The 13,044-nt window shown below is 44.3% G+C and overlaps 1 protein-coding gene across 9 annotated transcripts in view; it reads left to right on the top strand.

Moving 5' to 3' along the window:
* Nucleotides 1–13,044, top strand: part of Ankfn1 (ankyrin-repeat and fibronectin type III domain containing 1) — a 348,355-nt gene that overhangs the window by 203,776 nt on the left and 131,535 nt on the right. For all 9 annotated transcript variants that reach the window (XM_087569238.1, XM_087569239.1, NM_001447300.1 and 6 more), the window contains 1 exon segment: nt 1,771–1,981. In XM_087569238.1, the coding sequence (XP_087425364.1) occupies nt 1,771–1,981 (211 nt within the window).

Raw genomic sequence — 13,044 nt, 5'->3', positions numbered from 1 at the left:
TAAAAATAAAATCAATCCTGCCTAAATGTTTGGTCACTGACGATCTTCCGCATATTAATCAGATCCCAGCACTAGGTCAAGACCAATAGCATTCGAACGTCTCTAAAGGCAAAGCAATTCTTAGAGAAATAACACATAAATATTGAAGTAGGATATGTCTCCATCTTCCCTGGTGAGCTACAAAAAAGAAAAGTATTTGTGAATATCCCAGAGATCTTTTTTGTTCATTGTTAATCTTTAAGAAAAAATTTCCAAGGGGTTGGGGATTTAGCTCAGTGGTAGAGCGCTTGCCTAGGAAGTGCAAGGCCCTGGGTTCGGTCCCCAGCTTCGAAAAAAAGAACCAAAAAAAAAAAAAGAAAAAATTTCCAGAGAATCATTGTCCACGTTTCTTTTTTCCTATGGGTGATCTGTATTTTATAAATATCTGAATCCTGGTTCTCTTAAACAATTAACCATTTGCCACTGTAGCTCTCCTAGGCAAACCTCTTCAACCTCTCCACTCAGCGTAAAAATGTATGTAATAGTCAGGAGTCTGAGCTAAGAAAGAGTGGGGTTATAGAAGCCAGGTTATGTATTAATGAGTTTTATTGTGGCTATGACAAAACCACTTGACAATGGCAGCCTCAGGGAGGAAGGCTTTATTTGAGGTTATGGCTCATAGTCCATGGCCACTTGGCCTCATGCACTTGGCAGAAAGACCTTCAGGACAGGAGAGTATGGCGAAGGCTCCTCTTTAGCCCTTAGTGGATGGGAAGAGAAAGAAAGGGAATACAGAGAGAGACCTATGTAAGACATATGCTCAGTGACCAATGACATGCTTCCAGTGACCTGCTTCCTCCAGCTGGGCCCCACCTTTATTTCATGGCCTCCCAATAAAGCTACCACATTAAGAATCCACCAAAGATTTAATCCATTGACCAGCTCGGAACCCTTTCAATCTAATTGTCTGTAGAAACACCCTGAAAGGAGCATTCAAAGGTGTTGTTTAGTGAACATCTGAGCATTTCTTAGCCCAGTGAAACTGATGCTAATAATTAACCTTAACAAACTAGATCTACACATACAGGCATCACGAGCCTACAGGCAATATAGGGAATTGACAAGCAATGTCTCTATTTTAGAAAGATTACGCTTGTAACAGTATGGTCTGGGCTGAGGAGAGCAAAACTAGCTGTCAAGATAAGGGATACTAACACCTGAGGATAGAGAAAGAGGGAAAAAGTTGAGAGAAACAATCAGAGTGAACTATGGATACAAAGTAGCCATAATTAAAACCACCTGTGGGGGGGACCCCATTATCTATGCCCCTATTCCTCAGGCTGCACTCTGCAACACATTACCCCAAAGGTAGAATGAAATACAATAAAATACATAGTAACATGATTAAAGGCCCTGAGAGGTGCTAGAGCAAAGAACGGAGAAAGTTGGCTTAATTCAGTTAATTAAGTTGGCTTAATTCAGTTAATTAAGTTGGCTTAATTCAGCAAATAGTCTTCCTTCAACAGCAGACTGGCTACAGGGAGCTGACTTTTCTCACCAGCTTAAAGACTGGGCCATATAACACAATATTGTATCATTCCCTCACATTTAATGTGTCTCTGAGAAATCGTGAATGGACTGGCCAACAGAGTGCTGACTTTGAAGGCCACGTGACAAATGCTAGTTCTGTAATCACCCACTTGTGTTTGTGTGACCCTTGAAACAATCTCCAAAGTCCTGAGATACTGCCTGGGACGTTCATTGTGCCAACCTCCTTTCTTTCTTCTCCAGAACTTCCAGGGCAACGAAGCCCTGTTTGAGGCAGTTGAGCAGCAGGACCTGGATGCTGTGCAACTCCTCCTCTACCAGTATACACCAGAAGAACTAGATCTGAACACACCGAACAGTGAAGGGCTGACACCGCTGGACATCGCCATCATGACCAACAACGTGCCCATTGCGAGGATTCTTCTGCGGACGGGGGCCAGAGAGAGTCCACACTGTGAGTAAACGCAATGTAAAAGCCTATGTCATCCATCAGTTGCTTTGTTCTATGTCGCCAAAGTAACAGAGCAGGAATGGTTGGCCAAGCACAGTCCCTGGAAACCTTTCTGTGTATCCAAAGACTTTCGTGCAAAAATCAATTCATGTTCATCAGTTTAAGCACTTAATTGTTCTCTGATGAAAACACAGTGAATGGAATTGAAAGGGAGCCTCTCTCTTTCTTAGGAATTTAATCCAAGCTTTCAGGTCTATGACATCTTCAAATGATGGTACGGAATTGGGAAACATCTGTAGGACACAAATGCACAATTGTTTGGGTCTCTGCATCCACAGTCAGTGCTGGGGCTCTACTCAGACACTCAACAGATACTTAGTGCACACTGTCCTGAGTCTAAGAAGGCAGTGGCAAACTGCATAAGCTCTCTGCTCTCTCGGGACACTTAACGTCCTAGCGGAAGAGATTGCCAATAAGCAAATGAATTAATACATCACACCATAAATTCAAATAGTGGTAAATGTGAAGAAAACAGAGTAGCGGTCAGTAAGGGAAGGGCCAGTTTTCAACAGGATTGGACAAGAGAGCCATTGCTGATATGGTGCTGGATGACTGATGACCCAGATGATCTAGGAAATGAACCGTGAGGTGTGGGGTTGTTGTGGGAAGAATAAGTGGGAAGTGCAAGTCCTGAGATGGTCAGAAAGGTAGCTGAGGTACCGGGAGATAGCATGTAAGAGAGGAGACCACAGATGAAGTCACCAGGACTGGACAGTACAGGGCCTATAGCCATGTGTAGATACTTTCCTCTAAAGATTGAATGTGATGGGGAGGCAGTTGTGTGGTCTCTTTTACTTTGGAGGACCAATGTGATGCTCTATGAAAAATGAACAGAGGAGACAGTTGTAGAGTTGGGACAATCAGTCAAGGGGCTCCTTTAATGAATGGTCCATGGAACTGGTACCAGTTGCTGGGACTAGCATAACAGTAATGTTGACCAGAGATAGATATCAGACAGTCAAGAGACAGATAGATAATGTAGATGGGTAGATGGGTAGTCAACGATAGTAGATAGGTAGAAGATTAATAAGAGATAGAGAGATATACATAGACAGGATAGATGACCAGCGGATGGTAGAACTGATAGATGATTGGTCAGTGATATAAAGTATGTGGTAGTGGCGATGGGCTGTTTGTAGATTGAAAGGTAGCATACATAGACAGAATTCACGTGCCATAAAATTCACGCATTTAAAGAATGTAATGTTCTTCCATAATGCAGAGTCAGCTAATCATCATCACAATGAGTTTCAGAACTTCTTCATCACCATATAAAATCCCGCACCCTGACTTATTATTCTTAGACTCCTTAAGACCCGCAGTCCCAGGGAATATCAGCACTCATTTTGTTGTTGTTGCTGTTGTTGCTGCTGCTGCTGCTACTGCTGTTTCCACCAATTTCTCTCTTCTAGACTCCACACACAATGGAGTCACATACAGTATGGCTGGGTGCTATTGGGAGTACTTCAAAGTGAGGAAATCCTCGGTCCTCAGCATCATGAGGTCAGAGCTCACATTCTGCTTGGTGCAAACTCTCTGATCCAATGACCACAGTGGCTCAGTGCCACGGTTTTTAGGTTCTCTGGACAACTTACCAAACTGTGTGTTTTGCTCATGCCCATGTGCTTATTTCTAAGTGGTGGGCCCCAGAAGACTAGAAGATCAGAGGAAAGTAGTACATGATTAGAAGTCGCACACCTCAGCTGCCAGATCTCAGAAACCACCATCACCCGAAGAGTAGGTAGTGAGATAGACACTCATAGCAGGACACTATTTCAAAAACAAAAATCTAAACTCGACAACTCATGTCAAAGAGTATGAGGAGTAGGGTGTGGCAGAGGCTCGGCAGAAGAGCTGTCTGGTCAGAAGGCCACTCCTTCTCAGCAAAATTTAAAGATTCAGATAGAGAACAAAAAGGAGAAGGAGGAGGAAGAGGAGGACGAGGAGGAGGAACAGCTGAGGCTGAGTGGGACCTCTGCTGCCTTCTGATTCATTTGCAGTAATGTCTGTCCTCAAGAGTCAAAGAGATGGGGGTTGGGTTGGGGAGAGAATTAGAGGGTTTGGACACAGAGTGCAGACTAAACCCCATCCTGTATGAACAAGGAGACTATTCATGTGGATGTTACCACTTCTTGTGCCCTAGACTGGATGAAACATTAGTCCTCATCACCTGAGACACTGCAGAAGTATGCATTTTCCCTGTGGGCTGTAAGACTCCCAATGTGCCAGAGTCTTTTATCATTAAAAAAAGCATTTATAATTAAGCATCCATAGGAGCACTCATGTACGGGGCTGGGGATGTGGTGCACTTAAGAAAGGATCAACCTGCGTAGATGCACAAAGCCCTGGCTTTGCTCCTCAGCACCTCCCACTAACCGAGCACTATAGTGTGTGCCTGTAACTCTAGCCCATCCGTGGTAGGGACACAGAGATCAGAAGTTCATGGATGTTCTTGGCTAGAATGCAAGTTCAAGGCAACCTGAGCCTTAAGAGATGAACTCAAGCACCAATTATCTGGCAAACTCAAACCAAATATGCTAATGATTCTGGGTCTTCTTTGCTCCCACTGGGGGGATGACCATATTGTTATGGCAAAGTTGCAAAAGGGGGAACAGTAAGATAAAATGCTTAGGTCTCTGGCTCTGGAGAATAGGATAATTAAGATACCCTGGCCCCCCAAGAACACAAAGTGACGTCTGCAAACTCAAGTATATGCAAAGTAAGAAATCTTGACTGAGTGTCCATGAGGTTCCTGCATGCACTACATCTGGATTTTAGTACTAACCTTTCCTCATGAAATTGTTAACTCAGCTTTTAAAAACGACTTATTTGTGATTATGATTATTTGTGACTGTTTTATTTAGGGTATTTCCTTCTGCTGTGGTAAAAACCTTGACCAAATGCAACTTGGTAAAGAAAGAGTTTATTTCAGCTTACACTTCCACACCATAGTCCGTTATTAAAGGAAACCAGGACAGAAACTCAAGGCAGGAACCTGGAGGCAGGAACTGAAGTAGGAGCTATGGAGGAGTAGTGCTTACTGGCTTGCTCCTCGTGGCTTGCTCATCCTGCTTTCTTAATAGCAGCCAGGGCCACCAGCCCAGAGAGGACCCCACCCACAGTGAGCCAGACCCTCGCACAGCAATCACCAATCAAGAAAATGTCCCACCAGCCAATATGGTGGGAACATTTCTCAACTGAGACTCCTTCTTCCAAAATGGCTCCAACCTGTGTCAAGTCCGTATTAAACCAGCAAGCACACTGGCCTAAGGCCACGCAGTTAACAAACACATGTCAGTAACACAAGCCCAAATCCACTGGATGCTAATCTCAGGATCCTTCTGTACAAATCTACTGTCTTTCTGAATAACCAAGATGGAGAGCTGTGATCAGGGGGCTCCTGCGTCTTTTCTTTTGAGCTATTTGCTGAAATCCTGTGGTGCATTTATTTGTTCTGTTCTGTGCACTAGGGAGCCATTTGTGTTGGATAAAGGCAGTATAGAAGAACACAGTGTTTGCAGGAATTTTAAATCCACTTTCGAAATCAAATACAAAAGAAATAGGATTGCTTCTGGTCCAGGAGTATGAGGTTTCCCAGGAGGAAAGTTGCAACCTGCTGTCTATAACCAGAGGCAAACACCTGTTCCCGTGCTGGAAAGGCATGACTTAAGAGAAGAAAAATCACAGTAAAGTCTGAAATTCTTAGGATGCTTTACATAGACAAAAAAAAAAAGCTATTGCTGGCTGAGGAGATGGCTCATTCAGTAAAATGCATCCGAGCCTGGGTTTGATTCCAAGAACTCACAAAACAAAGCCAGGTGCAGCATTGCAGACTTATAGACTCAGCACCAGGAGGAGGCATGGACAGACAGGTCCCTGGGGTTCACTGGCAGCCAGCCTAGACTATTTGATGAGCTCCAGGCCAATGAGACACAGTTCCTCAAAAATATAAGGCGGAAACCACCCAAAGAATGAAACCCAAGGTTACTGACCCACCCACCCCCACATCAGCTCACATGATGTCACACTTGATCCTCACCGTTGACTTGGAAGGTAGGAGGTATTTCTCTCATTTGACTGTGAAGAAACTAGAAATAAGAAAAGTCAAGCCATTCACCTAGTATTGCCCAGCTAATGGGGTAGAGAGGCAGGATCTGAACCAAGACCTAAGAGTCACAACGCCCCAGTTGCCCAGCAGAGCCTCAGCCCCGTCCCTTCCTGGCTCTACTTTTCTAGTGACCAAACACTAGGTCAAAGCAGAATGCCAGGTCTCTGATACAGGTGATTTCCTTTCTTCCCTTCCTCTGATATTGCTCTTCTCCAAACTAAGCCCTGTACTCTTTTAGCTTTGCCAACTAATATGACTGGGAAGAAAGTCTTCTGTGATTTGCCCCATTTCTAAGCAGGAACCACAGCCTGGTTACACTTAGCATTTCTCTCTAAAGCCTTAATTTCCGAGCTGGACGTGTTGCATTTTACAAAAAGCCGAGGAGTCTGAGGCATCCCTCCCCAATCCCCAATCCCCAATCCCCAGGTATCATCCATACAACTATTTAGAGAGCATGGGAAGGTGAGAAAGAGAGAGGACAGAGAAGGGCTGAGAAGGACAGAGAAAGAAGACAAGAGAAGAGAGGGAAGAAGGGGAGAGGAGGGGAAGAGGGGGGAGGGGAGAGAGGAGGAGAGGGGGGAGAGGCTGGCCAGGAACTCATGGAGAGAGAGAGGAGAAGGGGAAAGGGAAAGGGGGAGAAAGGAGTCAGGGAGAGCAAAGGGGATCAGAGAGAGAAAAGGGGCAGAGAGAGAGAGAGCCAGGAGGGGCCAAACAGTCCCTTTTATAGCAAGTCATTCCTGTTGCCAGGTAACTGTGGGGTGAAGTGTAGAAGGAGTGCCAACAGGATGAGGGTGTTTCTTACTAGCGTTGTTTGACACTTGATCTTGTACTTCTGGGAAGTCCCTGAAGTTGCCATTCAAATTTGCAGAGTCGCCAGCCTAATCGGAAGGTGAATCCACTGTCTTTACTCAGCACTTACGATGTTCCTCCCTCCTTTAATCAAGTGGGACAAAGTAAAGTATCCTGCCAGGAGCGTATGTTCAAGACCCCAGTCGATGTTCAGAACTGTGGAGAGTAGCATCTATGTGTTTACATGTATCACTATATTTAATGCTATATGTAGTTACATGTAACGTTTCCCCTATACACACAATAAGAGACTAATAATAACACTAGTAGTAAAAAATAAGAATTTACTATTATTACCTTCTCACATTGTCAAGTCAAATAAAGGCTATTTTTGAACCCAAGCACTGCAATGTCATGGGGGTGAATCTGATTCTTGGAGATGGCTGCTCCATGAGTAATGGGTGGATAATGGACACAGCATGGATACCATGGACAAAGAGATGATTCTCACCCGAGATGGTAGGAAGGAGAACAGCGCCAGACTTGAGCACACCACCCAGAACAGCATGCAATAAAAGCCGTATGAACTGTTTGTTGAGGGGAATTTTCATAGAATACTTTTGGCCTGGTGTTGGCTCTGAATAACCGAACCGATGACGAGTGAAACTCGGCTAACACCAGGGGAGCGACTATAACACTCACTCCCAATAAGGAAAATGCTGGCTGTTAACTAAAGGGGCTTCCCACATGTTTCCCTATAAGCTTGGAAGACCCTAGGAAACAGGCCAGAACATGGAAGGACTGCCACTAGGGACCATCCTAAGCATGGGAACCACGGGACTTTTGCTCTGGGCATTGATGGCTTTCCAGTAGCTAAGACTCATGCTCTGTGCTCTCTGAGAAAGCCTTGCTGTCCTTGTATATAGAAGCCCCAACCAAACCCCCTTCTCTCCCTAACTTACCATATCCCACTACATCTGCGAGTCACAGCCCAACATCTGTGCAGGCACCATCAGTGAGAGTCTTCCTTATCTGAGGCTGCCATTCATTTGCTAGCATGAAAGCCTGCCAATACCTCCGGTCCTAAAGACACAAGCTCCTTAGGATCTCTGCTGTGTGCAGTTCTGGTCATGTGCATACATGTTTGCCTCACCCTTTGGTCCTAGTACCAAAGACATACTAGATACTCAGAAAGCCGTTGGTAGAAACTTTAATCTTCTGACACCTTTACCTATAGGAGGGAAGGATGTAAATTTCCCAGGGACTTATGCTTTGGAGTACTCTGGGTTGTATCTGCTCCTATGATTCTCTAGACATGGTTGCTAAGTTTGATCCTCAGTGTACTTGGCTCTCTCTTCCCTTTTCACTGTCTAGTGATGTGGACTAGCAAAACTGTGGGATGCTCCTCGGTGTGTGGGATACTCCCTAGTATGTGGGATGCTCCCCAGTATTAGCTTTCCTTCTCTTTCTCTTGACTTGCTCTTCCTGTCTCTCCAGATCCCTCCACACTGCTGTATGGTGAGCCCCTCCCACACCTTAAAAGCCTCCTGCACCTCCCAGAATCATTGCATGTAGGGACTGTGTACAATACCACCACAGAGCAACTGTCACTTGTAGACAGTACAGACCCCTGTGCTGCAACCCCAGCGCACAGGATGTGCCCCTCGTTTCTGACATAGCCAGGAGTCTGTGCTGGTCCTGAGAACGGTGCAGGCTGTGTCTAAGAGGTGTGACTATAAACTAATGAGGCCGGCTTTGTGTAAACAAACGCAGCAGAAAAGTCTGCAACCCAAGCCAATGTTAGTCTTTACCGGGGGCCCTCCTGGGAGACTCCACGCTCACTCCAACAGCACTGCCCCGGCCTGAAACACTTTTGGGATTGTCTTCAGAGTCCGTGCATGAGAAAACCAGACTGGTTGATTAGTGACACCCGGTTTTTGTTCCAAAAACGGCACTGCCCAGCGTCATCACTCTCCCTGTACCATGGACTGGGTAGCTCTCCAAGGACGAAGATTTGCTGCCATTAAGAATATGGGGGAAATGAGCCCTAAGTAGATCTCCTAAGTGAATCACATATTCTTATCTGCCTCATTAAAAGAGGGGCATAAATCCTTACCCTGACTTACAAGTCTGCCCCTCAAAACTTACCTCCCACAGTATGTCACCCTTCTGTCTCTTGTGCACACCACACTATCTTGCCACAGGAGCCCTGTCCTGGATGTCTACTCTAGTTGAGATGCTTGAAGGCTTTAAATCTTGACCACTATATGTTCAACATCTCAGCATCCACACTGCAATCTAAAAGCAAGGATTTCACCAGATGTGGGGTGTCTTTAACCCTATTCCATATCTCTAAGTACTTAATATCAGGTGACTTCAGTCTCAGTTTCAATCACCCACTCTTCAACAACGGCTTCTTTCTCTTAATTTCAAGATATTTGATTGACAGGAAAAAGGCATAAGGGTTTGGTATTTGTGCACACTGCAGAGTAAGTACCATACTCAAATTCATTAGCACACTTGGCATTGTTCGTGTTGCACATAGATTCCCCAGGACTTGTGAAACTTCTAACTGGAAGTTTACACCCTTTGATACACGGCGTCTCACCATTCCTGTCTCCAGCACCTAGCAAACAACCTTCTGCTCTGTAATTGCGTGAACCGGACATGGTAAGGTTCACATCACACACACACACCTAGAATCCTGTGGTTTGCCTGGTCGTGTCTGGTTTCTCTGGGCTCTTCCACATTATTGCAAATGGCGGGATTTCCTTCCCTTGGGTGTCAGCTTTTGCCTTGAATTTTTTTTTAATGTAGCCCACACAGAGTAAGCTCTCCTCGTCACAACCTGAAATATTACAGAGAGAGTGGAATGACACCTTTGACTGCTTTTGTCAATGCCTTCTTGTGCTCCTATCTATGGTCGAGCTTCTTATCCCTAATGCCCAACATTCCCACTGTTACTGGTTCAGAAGCTATGCCTGCTTCTCCCCATTCAGTGCACACTCACCACAACACCGTGTAAGATAACCACTGGAGATGACGCTTTTAGATCTAAGCCTTAGCACAGGCTAAAAAAATCAAGTTTCTGGACTCAAGGAGTTCTGGTTTCAAGTTCCACATCTTGATACCTTGTAAGAAAAATCTTTAGCCTTTCCAGGCCTCAGCTTCTTTATCTGTTAGATGGCTATAATCTTACATTAGCTATTATCTCTACTACTAGGTATTCAATCATCCCCAAACCTTGGCAAATGATGACATTTATCACAGTTTCTGTGGATTAGAAATGTGGGACCAGGGTGGATGCCCAGGGCATCCATAAAAATGGCTATCGCCTTGCTGTTGACTTGAGTTCCAGGATCTACCCCATCACTCACTCAGAGCCACAGCCGGCAAGAACTCTGCATCCCTGGCTACATGGACCTCTCAGTGTAGCAAACCAATGACTTGGCAGTTGGCTTCCCTAACTGATAAGCCTTTCTGAGAAGGTGAGAAAGATCAACCAAGGCAGAAAAAAGTGTCCTTTGCTACCTAATCTTAGATGTGACCAATGCTATCTAATGTGACTAACACTATCGTGACCAACCCCACCACAATGACGTTGAATGCCTGGAAAAGTCAGAGGTCAGTGGATCTTACTGGAAGGCTGGCTGCTATACTCTTTATCTAGGACAGTTATGAATGTAACAGAATGGTACCTTTCAAGTACTTTGTTCATGTCCTGGCACGCTGTAAACACCCTCTAACTACCCCCACCCCAAATGTCACTCAGTATCATTCTCAAAAAAAAATCCAGGAGCTTCTGGCAAAGAATTAAAATGTTTACCATCTGCTACACAGTTTCTGGGGCAAGATAAACAGTACCAGCCCTGTGGATTATATGTACTGGCATCCCCAACACCACACTTTTCAAAGTTTGTAGAACGCTGTTGCAAAACTCCATGCACAACATAGATGTTAGCCACATCCATTGGCCAGTGGAACAGAATGGAGAACTCCAAAATAAGCCCACACTTTGTAGCCCACCGTTAACTAAGGAGCCAAGAATGTATCAACAAGGGAGGAAATGTGGGCTCTCCAGCACTGGTGTGGTGTTGGTTACCCCAAGCATGAGAATGGAATCAGACCCCTACCTTAACACCATAGTCAGATCAGTTCATAATGTATTATGTTCCTAAATAGGAGACTAAACTATAAACTCACAGATGAAGACAAAGGGGGAGGAGGAACTCCATGATCTAGGTCTAAACAATAATGTTTTGGATTCCACCCCAAAAGCATGAGTAACAAGAGACAAAAATTGATAACGTGGGGGTGGGGGTGGGGGGGAAATAACATTGAACTAAAAATCCATTGGACAATAACGCCAACTCAGAGAAGAAACAAGCAGGGACAGAGGTATCTGTAAGCACGCATCTAAGGGGAGGGTCAATGCCCCAAATGTGGAAGGAATTCAAATTAAAAACTCAGTTAAGAAATGGGCAAGACTCCTGAGCAGACGCACTCAAAAGAAGACGTATGTTGGCCAACAAGAATGTGAAGAAGTACTCAATAACACTAGCCTTGGAGGAATTCAAGGAAAAACCACAGCAAGATATAATTTTAGACTTGTCAGAACTGCTCTTTTAAAAAGACAACAACAACAAAAAGTAAGTGTTGGTGAAGACGTGGAAAGGGGATGTCTCAGGCTCTCGGTGGGGAATGGAAATTGGTATAAACAATTTGGAAAATATATGGCATTTCCTCTGACAACTAAAAATAGGTCTAAGGATGTGGCCCACGGGCAGGGCACATGGGTAGCATATGTGACATCCAGGATTTCTTACTTGGCATTTTTCTTTTTCTTTTTCTTTTTTTTTTTTAAGAAAGCGCTAAGAATAGTATTATTGTATGATCCAACAATCTCACTTCTGGGTATTTACCCAAAAGATTTGGACTGTCTTTCAAACAGGCATCCGCACTCCCTTATCCACCACGGCCACGCCCATGGTAGCTACGTGTTGGAAATCCATCAGCAGCTAGACTGATGAGGGGAATGGGGTGTGAGCACACAATGAAGTACTGCTTCACCTTGATGAGAGAGGGAATCCTGTTTTGTGATCCCGTGGATGCAATTGGAAAGACTCATGCCAAGTAAAATACCTTAGGTTTGAAAAGGCAAGTGTCATATGTCCTTCATATGTCTTGACTTGTACAGGGAACCCGAAACACTCCAATTCACAGCAACAGAGAAGAGAATAGGGATCTCGGGGACTGGAGGTGGGGACAAGGAGAGCTGATAGCTGGAAGATACAAAATCTCATTTAAACAGAGGACTGTGTTTTCAGTCTGTTTCCTATACAGTCAAACATACTGTACACTTTAATATTACTAAGAAAGTACATTTTAAATGTCATCATCAGCAAAAGTAAAGCTCTCAAGTGATGTGTATATGCCCTCATTAGCCCAGTTTCACATTGCATTAATAAACCATAGAATCACTTCATGCCCTGTTAATTCATACACTTAGAAATTGTCAATTCACTCTAAAATGAAATTTATTTTTAAAAAATATAAGTAGGCTAAATTGAAAAGCATTAGAAATATGAGATGTGCACTGGCTTTCAAAGACTTGTACAAAAACAGAGGACTAAGAAATGTCTAGTTTTAGTAACATTTTGGGCCTGTTGAGTTGGGTACAATACATTTTTTAACCTAATTTCACCTGTTTTTAAGGTTAGTATAGGGAAATTCTACTGATGTAACTTTAGACTATATGCTGTGGACAGTGTGGAAAGGATCCTCAGGGTAGCCAGGGTCATCAGACTCAAACATGAGCTGGATTTCTTAAGTAACCTGGCAAGAAAACTTGTGGAGTGTTTGTTTTCCCCCTTTGAATTTAGGGAGCCCTGGGTGGGAGGGCCCATTAACACAGGATTCACCAGTCCTGCCTTCTGTAACAGAGACTTTGCAGAGCCACGTTCTGGACTACAGCAGAGAGGGATACTCCAGACCCCTTTCCCAGGTGTGACAGGCCCTAGGAGAAGAAAATCCCCTGGCAGTTCAAAGGAAACAATCACTAAATCTCCACAACCTTTGCAGTTGGACCCTTTTATAGCTGGAGACCAAA

Source organism: Rattus norvegicus, chromosome 10 (genome assembly GCF_021556685.1).
Source record: "Rattus norvegicus strain SHRSP/BbbUtx chromosome 10, alternate assembly SHRSP_T2T, whole genome shotgun sequence".
Classification (NCBI taxonomy): domain Eukaryota; kingdom Metazoa; phylum Chordata; class Mammalia; order Rodentia; family Muridae; genus Rattus; species Rattus norvegicus.
Note: the sequence above shows the minus strand (reverse complement) of the source record. Positions and strands in the feature narration are given on the sequence as shown.